At 44.0% G+C, this 17,576-nt stretch overlaps 1 protein-coding gene across 3 annotated transcripts in view; it reads left to right on the top strand.

The window, feature by feature from the left end:
- Positions 1 to 17,576, top strand: part of DOCK1 (dedicator of cytokinesis 1) — a 527,932-nt gene that overhangs the window by 424,769 nt on the left and 85,587 nt on the right. For all 3 annotated transcript variants that reach the window (XM_059900693.1, XM_059900694.1, XM_059900695.1), the window contains exons 32-33: positions 4,850 to 4,908; positions 16,176 to 16,324. In XM_059900693.1, coding sequence (XP_059756676.1) covers positions 4,850 to 4,908; positions 16,176 to 16,324 — 208 coding nt within the window. The remainder of the gene's footprint in view (positions 1 to 4,849; positions 4,909 to 16,175; positions 16,325 to 17,576) is intronic.

The raw sequence follows: 17,576 nt of genomic DNA, 5'->3' as shown, positions 1-17,576 counted from the left end.
GCAACTTAATGGGCCATTGTATTAATTTCTTAGAGTCATCTGCCATAATGTAACAACACAAACTAAGTGAAACATCAGAAATTTATTGTCTCATAGTTACAGAGGCCAGAGGTTGAAGTCAAGGCATCAGCAGAGTTGTTTCCTTCTGGAAGCTCAGAGGGAGGACCTTGTCCATGCCTCTCTCCTATCTTTTGGGGGTGGGTGGTGCCCATCCTTGGTGCTCCTTGACTGTGGCCCCCATCCTTGGTGCTCCGTGGCCGTGGCCCCCGTCCTTGGTGCTCCGTGGCCGTGGCCCTGGTCCTTGGTGCTCCGTGGCCGTGGCCCCCATCCTTGGTGCTCCGTGGCCGTGGCTGTATAACTCTTGTCTCTGCCTCCCTCTTCACGTGGCTTTCAGCCTTGTTTGTCTGTGTCTCTAAATGTATCCCTCTCCTTATAATAATGCCAATCCTTGGATTTAAGGCCCGCCCCATCCAGCATGACCTCATCTTGACAGGGTTACATCTTGTAAAGACCCTCTTTAGGGGGTCACGTTCACAGGTAGTAGGGGTTAGGGCTTTAACAGATCTTTATGGAGGACACAAGTCAACCACATGAGCCAAGACCAACATACATTTCCCCCCCCCCCCCCGCATTTTTTTTTTCAGTGAAATAGAATATAAGAAAGCATCAGAGTTGATTGCAGGTAGTAAAGTTAAGTATTCTTTCATAGAACTTTTGTATACATACATTTTTATGCATGCTGCTTAGTGTATTTCTTATTGCAAAAGAGTTTTTGAAACTTAAAAAAAATACTTATAAATCTGCCTCTGCAGCCTTGGTTCACAGCACACCCCTCCTCTTAAGGGGAAGGAGTAAGGCAAGCTCCCTGTCCTCCAGTCTCACTGCCTTCTTTGGTCTATATACTCACCTACCCCGCTCCCCGGCCACAGGGCCTTTGCACCTGCTGGTCTCTTCCCCTCTCTGTCTGGATTACACCTTTCCTTCTTCAAATCTTGGGTAAATATTACTCTCTAAGAGAGCTTCTCCCACAGCCAACCTGAACCCACTCCTCCAGTTTTTCCTAAAGAACTGTGACCATGGCCTCCAAAAAAACATAAATAATAACAAAAAAAACTACTATATATACATATATGTGTGAGTCTTATATGATTGTTTAATGCCCATCTCTACTACATGCTAATAGTCCCTCAGGTCTGTGGATTGTGTCTCTTTTCCACATTATATTAGTGTTCCCATATTAGCTCTGTGCCTGGCCTTCAGTAAGCATTTAGTAATTCATTAAACAATGAATAACGCTTACAGAACAAATTAATCTAAAAGACCATTGCAGCCATGAGGGGGATGCTGTGATGAGGCCCACTCTGAGCTTTTACAGGAAGGACCAGCCTGGCTTCATTGCTTGTTAGGACAGACGAGGGCACCATCTCCTCGTTCTCCCGAAGGCCTGGGAGACGAGCATCATGCCATCATTATCCCAGTACTACACATGAGGACACCAAGGGTCAGAGTGGTCAGGTAATTTTCCCAGTGTGCTTAGATTTGGTCTCAGGTTGGTCTTACCCCCAAGCTCGGGCTATCTCTGGTGGACATGGGATTTCTGCTTTTTGGGACAAAGATTCAGGAAAGCAGGCGCTAAGGTAAGGTCTCAGAGACCAGAGTCATGCTATTTTGGGTCAGAGTTACAGGCCTGGATGTGGGATCTGGGATCTCCCTGGGCTGTCTAAAGGATGCCTCCTGGGACCTCCCTCGGGCTGGCCGTTTGAAGTTGTCCACTCACTTTGTGGGTGGGCACAGGCGACCTGGGTGTGGTGGGGGGCACCAGGTGACTCCGGCTTTGCAGAAACAGGCATGTCATTTCCCCCCCAGGAGTCTCTGCTTCCTCAGTGGGAAAATGGCTACGGGAACGTCGTCTTCCTCACCTTGTGGTCTTACTTTGAGAATCAAATCAAATGAAACACACCACACATGCACTTTGAGGGGTGAGACACAGTGCTGTGCTGTGGCACCGTGGAAGTCTGCCCTCTCTGGTCCTCGAGGTGCATGCTGGGGGTGAAGAACAGGAGTTCTTTGGGAGTCTGGAGGCTTGTGCAGTCTCTTCTCCCCTTGCCCTGTGACCATGGCCGAGTCATTTTGCTTCCCCCCCAGGAGCAGTTCAGTTCCCTCAACTGTAAGTCTTTAGTCATGGACTTAGTTACGGTCTCTAAGGCTGCCACCAGCTCTGGAATTCTCTCTCTAGGTAGGAGCATGATCCCAGATACTCTCCATTACTGCTTTTTTCTCCTCCTTGGGGCAAGAATTACAAATGGTTCAGGAATCGCTCTTAAGTTCTGGTGACAGCTGTGACTCCATTCGGGGATTAACGCGGAGACGTGTATAGATTTGTCAAAGCTGCCTTCTTATTAAAATGAGAGTAAAGATCAGTCTTAACTGCCAGGGAGATTCAGTCCTGCCCTTCACCTTCCAGCTCTTTACTCAGCTTGTACCAGCCTCGAGCACCTGTGTCTTATTTGACTATTATAATGGCATTTTTAGCACCTTTCTACCAGAGGCCTGACTCTCCTGAGCGATGTGCACTCAGATCTCTGCTAATCTCTGAAATACTGTGAAGACACATCATTCCCCACGTAGAAGACAGTAAAGCGGCACTGAAAAATGTAACCCAGGCATCCTTGAGCCCCTCACTCTCCGCCGGCACCAGGCGCAGGGGCGCTAGGCGGAGAGACAGGGACGGGGGCCGGCTTCCCTCTCCTCACACGCCTCCTGGGGTCCCCGGGTCAAGTCCAGCTCTGGACAAACAGCAGTCACTGTAGGACTTGAGACGTCCGTCGGGTCACTGCTGGTGATCCAAACCCAAACCGTGAGCCCGCTGCTGCCAAGGCTCTCCTGCACTTTATCTTTCTGAACTTTGGGGTTTGATTTGAATTATTATAAGAGAGGAAGAGGAAGAGGAGAGGAAGTTGAGTCAGGGGCCAGCAAGGCGCAGACCCTGATGGAGAACAGCCTGGCTTTAACCATTCGTATTTTTCAAAAGATACTGTTCTGGGCTGAGAAGGAGTTGCTTGGCAGTTAAGAGTCTTTAAGCTTGAGTTAGTGACAGGCCCACCCCTGGGACAGGCTCTCGCCTCCTCTGGGCCTCTGGCGTCCTCACTGTGTTGAGGTCTGAACGCCCGGTAGCAGGGCCTGGGGTGTCTACGTTCTCGGGGTCCTCCCTGCGATGCCACACCCCTCACCTCCCCAGACACCTGCTCCCCTGAAAGGCAGCTCAGCCCCCTGGACAGCGAGGACCCCTCCAGCCTGAGGAGGAAGCATCTGCGCTGGATGGAGCGTGGTTTTCCTCTCCCCGGTCCTCTTCTCCTGGTAAAAGCCCAGAGAATGGTCTTCCCAGTGAGTCATCATGCAGCCACCCGCATCCTCTCCAGGCCTGGGTGCTGGGACCCCTCTGTCATTCCCACAGTAGCAAAATGGGGACTGGAAAACGGCTCTGCAAGCCTCAAAAGGTGCACGCCTCACTGGTGCTCAGATCTTGTGCCCCTGGGGCACTTCTGGGTGCCAGCTAGGCGCAGAAGGGTGACCCGGTCCCTGCTCCCTGGGGCTTGGTGCTGGGAGCATTCCTGGGCAGAGATGCCCTCTCTCTCACCGAATTTCCCTGCAGCAGTGCTCCCCTGGTGTCGGGCTGCTCTGCAAGGTAATACCTTCACCTCAGAGGACCAGCTTGTCCTCGGAGGAAGGGGTATGACGCTGCCCTCTCACTTCGGTTTCTCCACGTGTACAGTGAACGCCCTGGCACCTGTCCAGCTGTGATGCTCCCCAGGTTGAATTCTCCAAAAGAGGAGCTGCTGGGTGCGTTCGTCTTTCCTGGTTGAGATTCTCGCAGGGTCTGCTGTCCTTTCCTGCTGTAAGTGACAGACAGGTGCTTAGGGTACCCGAGACTTTGATAAAGGGCAGCAGCCAGCTGGGGCTGTTGATTTACCAGCCGGGATCTCTACCTGTGGAGGCACAAGTCGGTCATCTGTAATCAGAGCTTTTCTTTCCACATCAGCTGACATAAGGACGCACAGAGCAGGTGCCACGACACAGCTGCTAAACTGTAACACTGTAGGATAATTTTGCAAATTATTATTTGTAATATAATCAGCCTTTTCCTTAGGCAATAAAGGAAAATGTTAAATTGCTCACAAACTAATAAAGGTTTATCTTCTGAAGCATCAAATTCTGTTTACTCATGAAACACACACCCCCTCTGCTGACCCACTGGGAAGAAAATTAGCATTTATTTTTGCTGGTACATAAAAACGGGGAAATGTTTGTTGACATCTTTTGGTGTTAAGCCCTTCCTTACATTGAAAATGATAAAGAAAGAGCCAGGAGCTGGGAGGTATATGGAAGAGGCCTTCCCTGCTCTGATTGTCTAAGACTCCAGGGCTTAATTTAACATGTGAGAACTGCTTATTGTGTGCCGGGCTGTAGGATGTCATTTGGTGTCTGGTGCCTGGATGCTTATAACATGCGTGGAAAACAAACTCCCCCTCAAGCCAAGGAGCCGGGTTCTCTTTCTCCTGCCATTAGAGACCGAAGAAAGGAAAATACTTTCATTTCTCTCCACCACCTCCCCAGTGTTTCCACAGAGGGGAGGATATTATGTAATCTGTGGTGATGGGAAAATGAGATTCCCTAGCTGGATTCCTCCTCCTTCGGTTCCTTTTGGTGTCAAAAGAAGTTGATGCCTTGACACTCTCTTTATTTGTCTCAGGGATGGGAGAGTTTCATTGCACTTAAAAATAATCCAAGTCTGATTTTCAAATGCTCCATAATAGAGTGACTCAGCGTTTTTCCTGTCCCTGGTTTTCAGGTACGGAGATATGAGGAGACAGATTGGCTTCGAAATCAGGGACATGTGGTACAACCTTGGTGAGTAACCGGGACTTCAGGGCATCACGGTGAACATCGTGACTCGGTCGTGGGCGATGCCATTGGTCCTGTTTGTCAGCTTTGGGGCATCTTAAAAATCTGAACAGCTTCTGTTCTTCCGAGAGCAAATGCTACCTTTGCAGTAAGTGCTTTCAGTGAATAAGAGATGGGAGACCAAAGTAAAGGGAAGAAAATCTGATTGGTGGAGAAAACAGAAAAGTCAATAGAGCGCCCTCTTGTGTCAGGTGAGCACAGCTCTGCCTTGGAACTCTTGCTCCTGGGCAACACTACCATTCTCTCTGTTTCTCATGAATCAAAGCATGTAGCTCATCCTACTGTTATATATTCCATCACTTATTGTATTCAGTTTCACATAATCTACCTTCCAAAGGGTTTATTCGCCAACTCAAAACTGGACCCTGTATTTAGGTATACTGCCACCAGGTGGTGGTAGGATGAGTACTTGTGCAATAAGTGCAAAACAATAAGGGATATGTGTGTTTAAGATAAGAAATTAACATAGGCATTTATCACTATAAACTTCCCTCTTAGTATGGCTTTTGCTGCACTGCAAAGTTTTGGTATGTTGTGTTTTCATTTTTCATTTGTCTCAAGATAATTTTTGATTTCCTCTTTGATTTCTTCTTTGACCCATTGGTTGTTCAGGAGTGCAGTTTTAAACTTTCAAGTATTTGTGAATTTTCCAGTTTTTCTTCTGTTACTCATTTTTAGCTTTATTCTGTCATGGTAGGAAAGGATACTTGGTATGATTTCAATATTCTTAAATTTGTTAACAATTGTTTTGTGACTTAATGTGTGACATATCCTTGAGAATGTTCCTTGTGCACTTGAGAGAAATGTGTATTCTGCTGCTGTTAGGGGAAATGTTTTGTATATGTCTGTTAGGTCCATTGATCTATAGTGTTGGCTTACTGGTGAAGAAAGATCTCAAATAAACAACCCAGCTTTACACCTCAAGGAACAACAACAACCAAAAAAAAACTAGGCCTAAGCCTGAAGTCAGCAAAAGGAAGGAAATAATAAGGATTAGAGCAGAAATAAGCAAAATAGAGGATAGAAAACTTCAATAAAATTAAGAGTTGGGTTTTTGAAAAGATAAACAAAATTGACAAACCTTTAGCTCGATTACTAAGAAAAAAGGAGGGGAGACTCAAAAAAATAAAATCATAAATGAAAGAGGAAACATTACAACTGATGCCGTAGAAATAAAAAGGATCATCAGAGACTACTGTGAACACTTATGTGCCAGCAACCTAGAAGAAATGGATACATTCCTAGAAACATACAACCTACTGAAACTGAATTATGAATAAATAGAAAGTCTGAACAGACCAATAATGAGTAAAGAGATTGAATCATCTTACAACAAACAAAAGTCCAGGACAAGATGCCTGCACTGGTGAATACTACCCGACATTTAAAGAAGAATTAATGCCAATCCTTTTCACACTTTCCTGAAACACTGAAGAGCAGGCAACACTTCTAAACTCATTTAATGACATGAGCATTACCATGATGCCAAAGTCAAACACACTACAAAAAAAAAAAAGAAAGAAAGAAATCTATAGGCCACCATCTCTGATGAACACAGATGCAAAAATCCTCAACCAAATACTCGCAAACTGAATTCAACAGCACATTAAAAGGGTCATACACCAGGAACAAGTGGGATTTATCTCTGGGATGCAAAGATGATTCAACATATGCAAATTAATAAAAGTGATAGACTACATTAATTGAATGAAGGATAATAAGATTATCTCAATAGATACAGAAAAATCACTGGACAAAATTCAAAACCCTTTCATGATAAAAATTCAACAAACTAGATATAGAAGGAATGTTACTTAACATAGTTAAGGGCGTATATTGTCAACTAATATCATACTCAGTGGTAAAAAACTGATAGTTTTTCTCTAAGATTGGAAACAAGACAGGATGCTCACTCTCACCCCTCCTATTCAACGTAGTACTGGAAGTCCTGGACAGACCAATTAAGTAAGAAAAAGCAATAAAAGGCATCCAGATCAGAAAGGAAGAAGTAAAATTACCTCTCTTTGCAGATGACATGATCTTATATGTAGGGAACCCTAAAGATTCCTCCAAAATGTGTTAAAACTAACAAACAAATTCAGAAAAGTTGCAGGATACAAAATCAACATAGAAAAAAAAAAAGTTGCATTTCTATACACACTACCTGTAAAACAAATTAAGAAAACAATCCCATTTTCAATAGCATAAAAATGAATAAAATATTTAGGAATAAACTTAACCAAGGAGGTGAAAAACTTGTACACTGAAAATTACAAAACATTGATGAAAGAAATTTAAAGAGACACATATAAATGTAAAGACATCTCATGTTCATGGATTGGAAGACTTGGTATTGTTATTGCTATCAAATTCCAATGGAATTTTTTACAGACATTGAAAAATCAATTCTAAAACTCATGTGGAACCACAAAAGACCCTGACTATCCAAAGCAATCCTGAGAAAGAAGAACAAAGATGGAGGCATCATACCTCCTGGTTTCAAAATAAATTACAAAGCTATAGAAATTAAAACATTGTGGTACTGGCATAAACACAGACATATAGACCAATGAAACAGAAGAGAGAGCTCAGAAATAAGCCCACACATATGCAGTCAACTGATCTTCAACAGGAAACCAAGAATACACAATGAAGAAAGGAAAGTGACTTTAACAGGTGGTTTGTGAACAACAAATAGTGTTGTTAGTACTGGATATCCACCTGCAAAAGAATGAAATTGGACTCTTAAGCCATACACAAAAAGCAGCTCATAGCACACTAGAGACTTAAACATAAGACCTGAAACCATAAAATTCTTAGAAGAAACCATAGGAGAAAAGCTTTTTGACCTTGGCCTGGGCATTGATTTGGAAATGGCACCAAAAAGACAAGTAGACTACATCAAACTAAAAAGCTTTTGCACAACAAAGGAAGGAAACAGTAAAATGAAAAGTAATGGGAGAATATATTTGCAAACCCCGTGACTGATGAGGGATTAATATCCAGTATATATAAGGAACTCCTACAATTCTCTAGCAAAAAACAAATAAACCAATTAAAAAATGGTCAAAGGACTTGAATAGACATTTCTTCAAAGAAGACAGACAAATGGCCAGTAAGTACATGAAAAGTTGTTTAACATCACTAATCATCAGGGAAATGCAAATCAAAAACCACAGTGAGCTATTGCCTCACACCTGTTACGATGGCTGTTATGAAGAAAATAAATAAAAGATAATCATGTGTTTGCAAGGATGTAGAGAAATTTGAACTCACGTACACAGCTGGTGGGAATATAAAATGATGCGTATGGAGGTTCCTCAATAAAATAAAAATAGAACTACCCTATGATCCAGCATTCTCACTCCAGGTTATATATTCTAATGAATTAAAATCAGAATCTGGATATCTGCACTCCCATGTTCATTGCAGCATTATTCACAATGACAGAGATATGGAAACAACCTAAATGCCCATTGACAGATGACTGGGTAAAGAAAATGTGGTGTATATATGTACAGTGAAATATTATTCAGCCTTAAAATAAAAGAAATCCCATCATATGAAAAAAAATGGAAGACCCTGAAGACCACTGTTGGATGTGAAATAAGCCGGTCACAGATGGGCAATTACTGCATGAATCCTCATATATGAGATCTCTGAAGGAGTCAAACTCATTAGAGCAGAGAGCAGAATGGTGGTTGCCAGGGGCAGGGGTGTGCCGAGGGAGCAGTGGGGAGGTGTTGGTCAAAGGGTGAAACGTTGAAGTTTTGCAAGATGCATACATTTTAGAGATCTGCTATACACGTGATGCCTCAAGTTAATGATCCTGTATTGTACGTGTAAAGATGTAAGAAGGTAGATCTCATCTTAAGTGTATTCTTACAATAAGCAAGAAAAAAGTAAAAATGATAAGAAATTAATACAATTAATTCAATTTTATTCATAAGTGAATTAATTAATATGACGAGGAATCCTCTATTAAAATGTTAGCCACTATGACATGTCATTCTGTTGGGTATGTTCCTTATAAAGGAATAAACAACTGATTATCATTTGGTGTCTCCTCACCACCTTTATGTGTCTTCTGTGAACCTGGCCTCTCCTAGTTGAGATGAAACTCTTCCTGGCACCTGTCCTCAGCTGGTTTTGTGCTGAGGTGCCCCGGGCATCTTTCTTCAGCACCACTCCTGGTCCTGTGCAAGCTCCTGCCTCTGAGTTGCCCAGGCTCTCCTTCCTTCTCTCAGATTGGCACACGAATCCTACCTTGGCTTGTTGTGGGGGGGGGGGGGCTTCCACTCTCCCCATCCCCCAGTGACTTTTCTTCTCTAGAAGGAGGCAGGCCACTGCCCACTTTGCTCTCTAGTCACCCCACTGCATCCGGGTTTCGTTTGTTCCACCAGGGCTGGGGTGCCTTAGCTGTATCCCAACCTGCGTGCTTCTGGAATAGCTTTCTTCGTGGCTGGAAAGATGCCCTGATGTATCTACATTCCTTGGGCAGAACGAAACGAGGTGACAAAACTAAACACGGTTTTCAATGAAGGCGTGGCATTGGACTCCACCGCCCTCCTGATGGCCCTTTGAGCAGACGGGGCCAGAGTTTTGAGGGCCAGCCCTGCTACTTGGCTTAGCGGTCAGCACGTTCACAGCGGCTTCTTTTCAACTGAAGCCAGGTTTCCTCAGAGGCCTTTGACTCCTAATCCTTCTTGAGTGCCCGGAGGTCAGCAGAAGTGTGTGAAGGAAGGCTCTGTCGCATCTCTAGGGAATGTTAGGAGAATTTCCAAATATTCTTTGTCTTTCCGTTTATATGAAGGATGGAGTGTTTTTCAAATGGCTCTTCATCCAGAAAAATAAATGTACAATTCTTTGGGGAGGAAATCGATACTCTGTGGATAGTACTAAGAACATGGAAATTAAGAAGCTTGGTTTAACATGAGGCGCCTGCTGGGTTCTCAAGAATAAAAATCCAGTGCAAGGGCTCCCAGGTGGAGAGAAGGAGCTGGTGGGGATGGCTTCTCTGCCTGTGCTCTCAAGTCGGAGGAGAATCCGCTCCCCACCTGCCATGTGGGCATCAGTCCTGGAGTCAACTGGGGACCCCTTAAGGAAACTCTCCGCTGGGACTTTGCTGCAGCAGCTTAAACGTCCAGAATCAAAGTACTGGCTCTCGGTGTCAAAGTGCTTGGCTGCATCTCCAACACAGAACCTTCCAGGCACTGTCCCGTCCTTGGTCTTCCTGCCGTCCCTGGGGAGAGAGTGGGAACCCTGGGCTCCGAGGGAAGAGACTGGATGAGTTCCACTTGAGTTTCCATCCTGCCTTGTCCCTGCCTGGCTGCGTGACTCAGTCGGTCTGGGCTTCCCTCACTCAGCTTTCTAGGCTGTAAGATGCAGAGGCTGGACGGAAGTTTTCCTTCTAACGCTGAAGCTCAATAATGCTTTTTATATATATATGGTGATCTCGGTAGTGAAATGCTAAGGCTCCTAGAACCGTTCATGATTCATTTTAATTGATCCTGCTCTGACAGGTTCATTTGTCATGTTTCCTGGCAGGTCAGACACTGTGGGACTCCTGCCAGGAAGGTTCTGTCTGTAGCCCCCATTCCGAGGGAGGGGCAGGTGAGGGCGGGCAGGAAGGTTCAGAGAGATGGCGTGGAGGGAGTCGTTCTCGGCTGGACAAGTGGGAGCCCAGGGCTCTTCTAGGTGCCAGAGTCCAGTGGGTGATGGGCTGCACCCACTGTGGCCAGGCTTTTCAGCGGGGACCTGATGTACCTCTGCATGAGGGCCCTCTGAGGCCATCTTTCACCCCGGCCCTTCCAGAGAGAGTGACAACACCTTCTGAATTGTTCAGCGTCACCTCTAAAGTACGAACTGTGAGCTAGTCTGTTTCCCCTGAAAGGACCGTTTTAGGTGTGTTTTCAAATGCTTCATTCCGAAATGCCTTGGTCATATTTTTCTCCTCATTTAGGATAAGTAGACACAGCCACCCTGGTAGATATTCAGACTGGTTTTTAACGCACTAAAAGGCGTCCTTCTTGTTTGATTAGTAGCTGCTGTCTCAGCTCACCTCACCCGGGACCCTCCCCTCCTCTCTGACTTTCAACTGAAGGGCCACTTCCTGGCTCAGAGGGAGCCTCCAAAAGCCAGCTCAAGCCCAGGCTGGCCTGACACATGGGCGTTCCTGACACTCGGGTTTTCTTTTCTTTTTTCTTCAAAGTATTTTCAAGGTCATCTCTGGAATCCCTAAGATCGAGCACAGTTTGAAACTGACTCCTTCTCATTTGCTCCGATTTCAGTGGAGGACAGTGAGATGGGCCCAGGGAAGCATGAGCTTCTCTGTGAAGCCACCTCTGGGCCCTCGTGAAGCCTCCAGTGGTCAGAATGGTCGGTTCTCTCGACATTATGTCATTACGTTCTAAATAGGCTGAGTCAAGTGACAGAGACTTTTGATTTGCAACATAAAGGATACAGTTAAGAGAGCAAATGTCCCATCTCTTCCCTGTCCATTGCTGATTGGAATACAGCGATGAATGCATCAGCTCTGTGTTTGGCAGCTTTCTACCAGGACCTTTGACTCTGGCATGAGAAGCGGCCAGGAATTCAAGTGTAAACTGTGGCTGTGGTCAGTGAAGGGCAGGGATTTGGTAACAGCAAGAAATAATCATTAACCCACGTGATTGGGTCCCTTGCTTATAAAATAATTAAATTATGTTTGAAAGTTAAAAAATAAAAAATAAACATGTCGGCTGCTCCCAAGATCTGGCCCAGCTTCCCCTCAAAATGGCTAAGGCTAGCTCCGTGGGGTCACCTCCGGCCACCTGGCCCTTTCTTTGCTGCTCTGAATCTCAGGTGTTGGATCCTGCCCGCCAGGGTCGTTGCTGAGGATGCCACTCTAGAAATTAACGAGAGCACATCTCCGTTTCCCAAGATGTACACAACCTATTTTCTACACAACTTTTGAACAAAAAAAAAAATTTTTTTTTCAAATGGGCTCAGGTTTGAGATCATATTGGCCGTCTGATCTAGCCAGCTCCGCCAAGAAAATAAAAATAGACGTCAGATATATTTATCCTCTTACAATCAGTCACCTGTCACTGGATCGGGCCCTGAGCCGAATGTGCTGTGAGACCGTTTCCTTCTCGAGTCTCTCCAGTCACACATGTGGTGTGAGCGGCCCAGAACCCACCTCCTTGCACAGCATTGGAGCAAGGATCCAGGGTCTGTGTTGCTCAGTTTAATGCAAGTGCAGAAACAGTGCTGCCCCATGGGACAGAGCAGCATGGGTGGGTTTTTTTTTTCCTCCCAAACCTGTCATATTTTGAGTGTGAAAGGAGAAATCAAAGGCAGACTCTCTCCCAAAAAAGGTGGGGGGCGGGGGAAGCGGATGTGCTTATTTACTCAACTCTTCGGTTATTTATCAAAGCACACTCTGTGCGGCAGCCTGCAAAGCACCTGATCTCTCTCTCGCCTTCCTCACCTCGATTTACATTTTGTTTGTTACATACAGCACCCCGGAGCCCGCAGTCTCTCCAATCCGTCCAGAACAAATGTGCTCGCAGCAAGACTGCGGTCTGGGACATTTGTCATGCAGGGATTCCCTTCATGGGTATTTTTGGAGACTTGGAAAAAATTGCGTGCTTTTCATTAAAACCCACATACAATGGGGCCTAATCCGTTGGACTGGGTGATGGAAATTTTTGCTCTGTCTACTCTTGTGTATACGGAGATTTTCCTGGGATTAGATGATGTTTAAGGTCCCGGATTTCTGAACACTCATGATTGTCAAGAGATCATCCAGGCACCCAGTGGGAGGCCGGCTGATGGGGGAGAAGCCGGCTTCCCTGAGACAGCGCGGTCTGGTTCCCAGGGAAGAAGCTCCGTGTTTTGTCACTAGAAGAAAGACTCTCCGTGGGTTTTTAAGAACTGAGGAGTGGTAACCAGGAGTTTGGCCAAGGTGACCAGAGTGATCCGTTGATTCCCATTGTGATCCGATAATTAGTTTGTTCTTCCTTTGTCTCAAAAGGAAAAAAAAAAGTAAATCCTCTTTTTCTTGAAGCCTACATTTCAGGAGTCACCTTGATTCCCATTGATTCCAGACCTGAGTTCATCATTAAATTTGAACAAGAGATGCTCCAGGGGAAATCCATAATGCAAATGCCAAAAAAAAAAAAGAAAGAAAGAAAGAAAGAAAAAAGACGAATACTGGAGAATTGCATCCAACGCTTACCCACCTTGAGGACCATTGGTTCTCCGAGGTTAAACCCTGGGGATATCACTGTGGCTGAAGCTCAGTGCTGGCCCCCAGCCAACGTGTCCTGTGTTAATGGGAGGGGTAATAATCAAAGCTAAGGACACCTTCGTTTTTGGAACATATTTTTCCAATCCCTGCATTCGCAACCACTTGTTTCTCCCTTATACGATCCTCCCAGCCTGGAACAATAAAGGCTGTCAGTGACAGAGCCCTCTGTGACACTGCAGTTGTGGTTGATGAAGAACTCTTTGTCACCAGCATCTGTTTTCTGAAACATTGGCTTTGACATTTTTTAGGCATAATACAAGAAACGTGTCACCTGAGAGACTGGATATAATAGCATTTTTAAGAGAATGCTTTGCATCACTTACATGCTTTTCAGAATCATTAAGCACTTGGGGAAGCGATGAGAATCGTGTTATATTAGGGCCTTAGTCAAAGTATTATTTAGTAAAGGTTAATAAGATTTTAATTATATTCAGATTCCTTGTTGAAGGTTACATTTTATGTACGTGTCCACCCAATACAAATTTCTGAATACTTTAATTTAGACCACTTATGAGGATTATGTATTTTGTTAAGGGTCTTTATTTATAATAGCCAAATTTGTTTAATGGCTATGGTTCTCTTTACAGAAATCTGCATTAGCTGAGTTATAAAGAAAATGAAATTATTTAGTGTATCCATTGTATTTCCAGATTGTGTAAAAATATTAGTAACATTGATTAACTCTGGATAAATTATGAGTGTTAATAACAAAATGTCACAAATAATTCATTCAAGCATTTAATTCTTGTGCATTCTTCTATTATATGTTGGAAACAAAAAGATATAAATTGTAATGGGGTGAAATGAAAATAAATCAGGATTTCTGAAATTAAAGATAAGAAGGCAGGAATTATAAAAGACCACTTCCGTGATGGGACCTGCCTCTAAATTTAATCATATCATCTTACATAAGGTCAACGCCCCTTTTTTTTCAGAAATGAGTTTTCCAGCAGCTCCTTCCCTCTGGCGGCCTTTTATCACTTCAAGTTCTCTGGAAGTTCACCCACATCACTCCCAGCCCTCAGGAATTTAGATGTAGCAGGGTGTGGAGGCCACTGCTGGGGTGAGGCAAAATGGCAGCAAAAAACGAAAAAATGAAAAAAGTGGAGATTTTGAGTTAGCAGTGTCTGAGTCGAAGGCAGAGGCCTCAAAAGGTGTGATACCCAGATTTCCAACAAAATAATTGAAATAGAAAAGAAAAAAATAAATAAAAAGGTTTGGAGCCTGTAAGAATCCTGTCTCTACTTTCTGGGGCGCCCAGTTTAGAAGTGTGACACCCCAGTAGTGCTAGATAAAATGACAGGCCGCTGTCCTCTGCATCTGGGTGATTATGGCAGCACACAGGTAAGGGAGTGCTGTGGACAGCAGGCATCGTTTCTATTACCAAGAGGTGGAGAGGCCTAGTGTCCTGGAAAGATCTCGTGACAAGCGGGCAGGGCACGGGGGACACAGCTGATGCTTTGGAATCACAGACCCGGGTTCCAATCCTGCTCCACCATTTCCACTGAACAGCACGCTGGTTTGGGGAAATTCGCAGTTTCCTCATCCGTAAAACAGGGTTCAGAATGGCACCCCCGCTGGGGGAGGATGTCGTAATGGGGGCAGGGGTATAGGAGAAATCTCTGTACCTTCTGATCACCTTGGCTCTAAAAAATAAAGTCTATTAAAAAATAAAGTACGGTCTGTTTTTAAATTTTATTTATTTATTTATTTATGGCTGTGTTGGGTCTTCGTTTCTGTGCGAGGGCTTTCTCTAGTTGCGGCAAGTGGGGGCCACTCTTCATCGCGGTGCACGGGCCTCTTACTATCACGGCCTCTCTTGTTGCAGAGCACAGGCTCAGTAGTTGTGGCTCACGGGCCCAGTTGCTCCACGGCATGTGGGATCCTCCCAGACCAGGGCTCGAACCCTTGTCCCCTGCATTGGCAGGCGGATTCTCAACCACTGCGCCACCAGGGAAGCCCCCGGTCTGTTTTTTAAAAAGAGGAGAGGAATGGTAGTCGTCTCACAAAATTATGTTGAGAATTCAGTGAGACTCTTTCTATGAGGCTTGGCATGTAGTCGTACTTAGTAAGTGTTAGCTAATTTTATAATATTCATTATTAATCATAGGGGCAGAAGTATGTGCTTAAAAACAACTTTTGAAAAGTTTTCTCAAAAGTTGTTTTTAAGCACATACTATTGCCCTTGTGAATCATAATGAGTATTATAATCTTATGCTTTAAAAATCATATCTGGACAAGATAGGTGGGATATAAGATTAATAAAGTAGCGATTTTAATAAGCATTATCCAATCAAATAGTAAGTCAAAAAAGGCAGAATCCTTTCTATTTTCACAGCTTCACATTCTGAGGTCTGGTTTTGATTTCTCTGATCAGTCACTCGGAATGTTATAGAGATCCCTCGACATTATTTACAGAGGTTCCAAATAGTAAACTCTTTTTCATGTGACGTTGCAGACAGAAAGGGCCCAAGAGACCACCTGCCCTAACCCCTTCACTTTATCAGCTCTTGTTCATTGTTTATAAAATGAGATGCCAAGGGTCCCGTCTCCCAGCCCTGCTCTTTCCAAAATTGGGTACCCGTAAGCTGCTTATGCCTCCATGTGTGTGATGTAATTGTCTGTTTGTGAAATGGCATTTGTCGTCGGTAACAGACAAATCATGACTGCAGGGCTTATATTGGGTAGATTTTTTTTTTTTTAACAGCTTCACTTACACTATTTGGAATACAGTTCACTTCTTATAGTAAAGGCTGGACACACTCAAAATTGTTGCCTGTAGGTGAGAAATGGATACATATTCCCAAGATCCTAGCATTCAAAATCACAATGATCTGTGTCGTTTTGTTTCTGTCCGTTGAAGCTCATTTCAGAATCCTTTTTTAAAAACATTTCTGAATAATGCACTTCTTTATTCAAGGTCAACACAAGATAAAGTTCATTCCAGAAATGGTCGGCCCAATATTAGAAATGACACTGATTCCTGAGACAGAGCTTCGCAAAGCCACCATCCCCATCTTCTTTGACATGATGCAGTGTGAATTCCATTCCACCCGAAGCTTCCAGATGGTAAGGACGTGGGTGTGCAGTAAGTGGCTTGGAGAGAAAAGGGGGACAAGCCTGGGTACCTTGAGACGTATAGATCGTTCTCCAGTTACACATGCTGAATATGGAAAACATAATTCCCTACAGCTTAAGAGAGAAAAGTCCTAGACTCTCCTTGTGGAAGAAGCCTGTCATTCTTAGGGAGGATCACTCTCGTCTTTAGAGAATGTCGTTCTCCATTTTTAGCTTTTACTTACTTTTAAGTGGATTTACTGACACATTAAAACTGGGTAAAACTCTCTCTCTGGCCCTCCTTTGTATGTGCACTAGCGCTTTTGATCAGATGTTTCTGTATTGTGTCAGACTGACTGCTTCTTACTGAGTTACGTTATTTTTAAGTGTAAAGTCTTTGCCTTTATTTTAAGTGTGTGCCTTGGTCTTTTTACCTGTGCAATGGAACTGCTGAAAATTCCATAAAGGAAGTGTATGTAAAGTGCTAGAATCATCCTGTATCAACATGAAGGACAAAATCTGAATAATTGATATGTGAGAAGGAACAAAATCTCCTTCCCTGGATAAGGATGGTGTTTATGGATTCCCGGGTGGGTACACACAGGCCCACACACATGCACATACAATGGACTTCTCCTTTGTGTACTAATGGTTTGGTTATGATGCTTTGCAGGAGGCAAGAGAAAAACCCAGAGATAGGGGGTCCTCTAAATTGAAAACGACCTCTGTTAAAATATTATAGTGATTCAGGGGAGTTAATGTACTAAGCATTTTACATAAATTTTTGAGGAATTTAGAGAGAAATTCCTATAGTGAATGGAAATCAAAACTGCATCAATCAAGGTAACATGATTTTAGTGAGATCTAATATTTAAAGAGTAGGTTTTCCTTCCTCACTTTTGTACTTTCCAGTTTCAGAAACTTTGAATAGTTTATAGGCTTTAATTGGTCAGTCTTTGTCATTATTGCACGAAGCTAGTAGCCACGAAGAGCAATTTTACAATTTCCCAGAACAAAAGACAGATACAAAGCCCAAAGAAGCCCTGTCTGTGAGCAAGCATGGCATTCAGACGCTGAAGTCTGGGTAGACCCTAAAGCCCTGCTCCGTCAGGAACCACCTGGGTCTTGAGCAGATCACCGACCATCTTTATGTCTCCAGCTCAGAGCTGTAAAATTGGTATGAAATACAATCTATTCGAAAGAGCTGTTGTAAGATATAAAATCAAACCCATAAAGCCCACCCTTCCTTCCTTCCTTCTTTCCT

Source organism: Balaenoptera ricei, chromosome 16, assembly GCF_028023285.1.
Source record: "Balaenoptera ricei isolate mBalRic1 chromosome 16, mBalRic1.hap2, whole genome shotgun sequence".
In the NCBI taxonomy this organism is placed as follows: Eukaryota; Metazoa; Chordata; class Mammalia; order Artiodactyla; family Balaenopteridae; genus Balaenoptera; species Balaenoptera ricei.
Note: the sequence above shows the minus strand (reverse complement) of the source record. Positions and strands in the feature narration are given on the sequence as shown.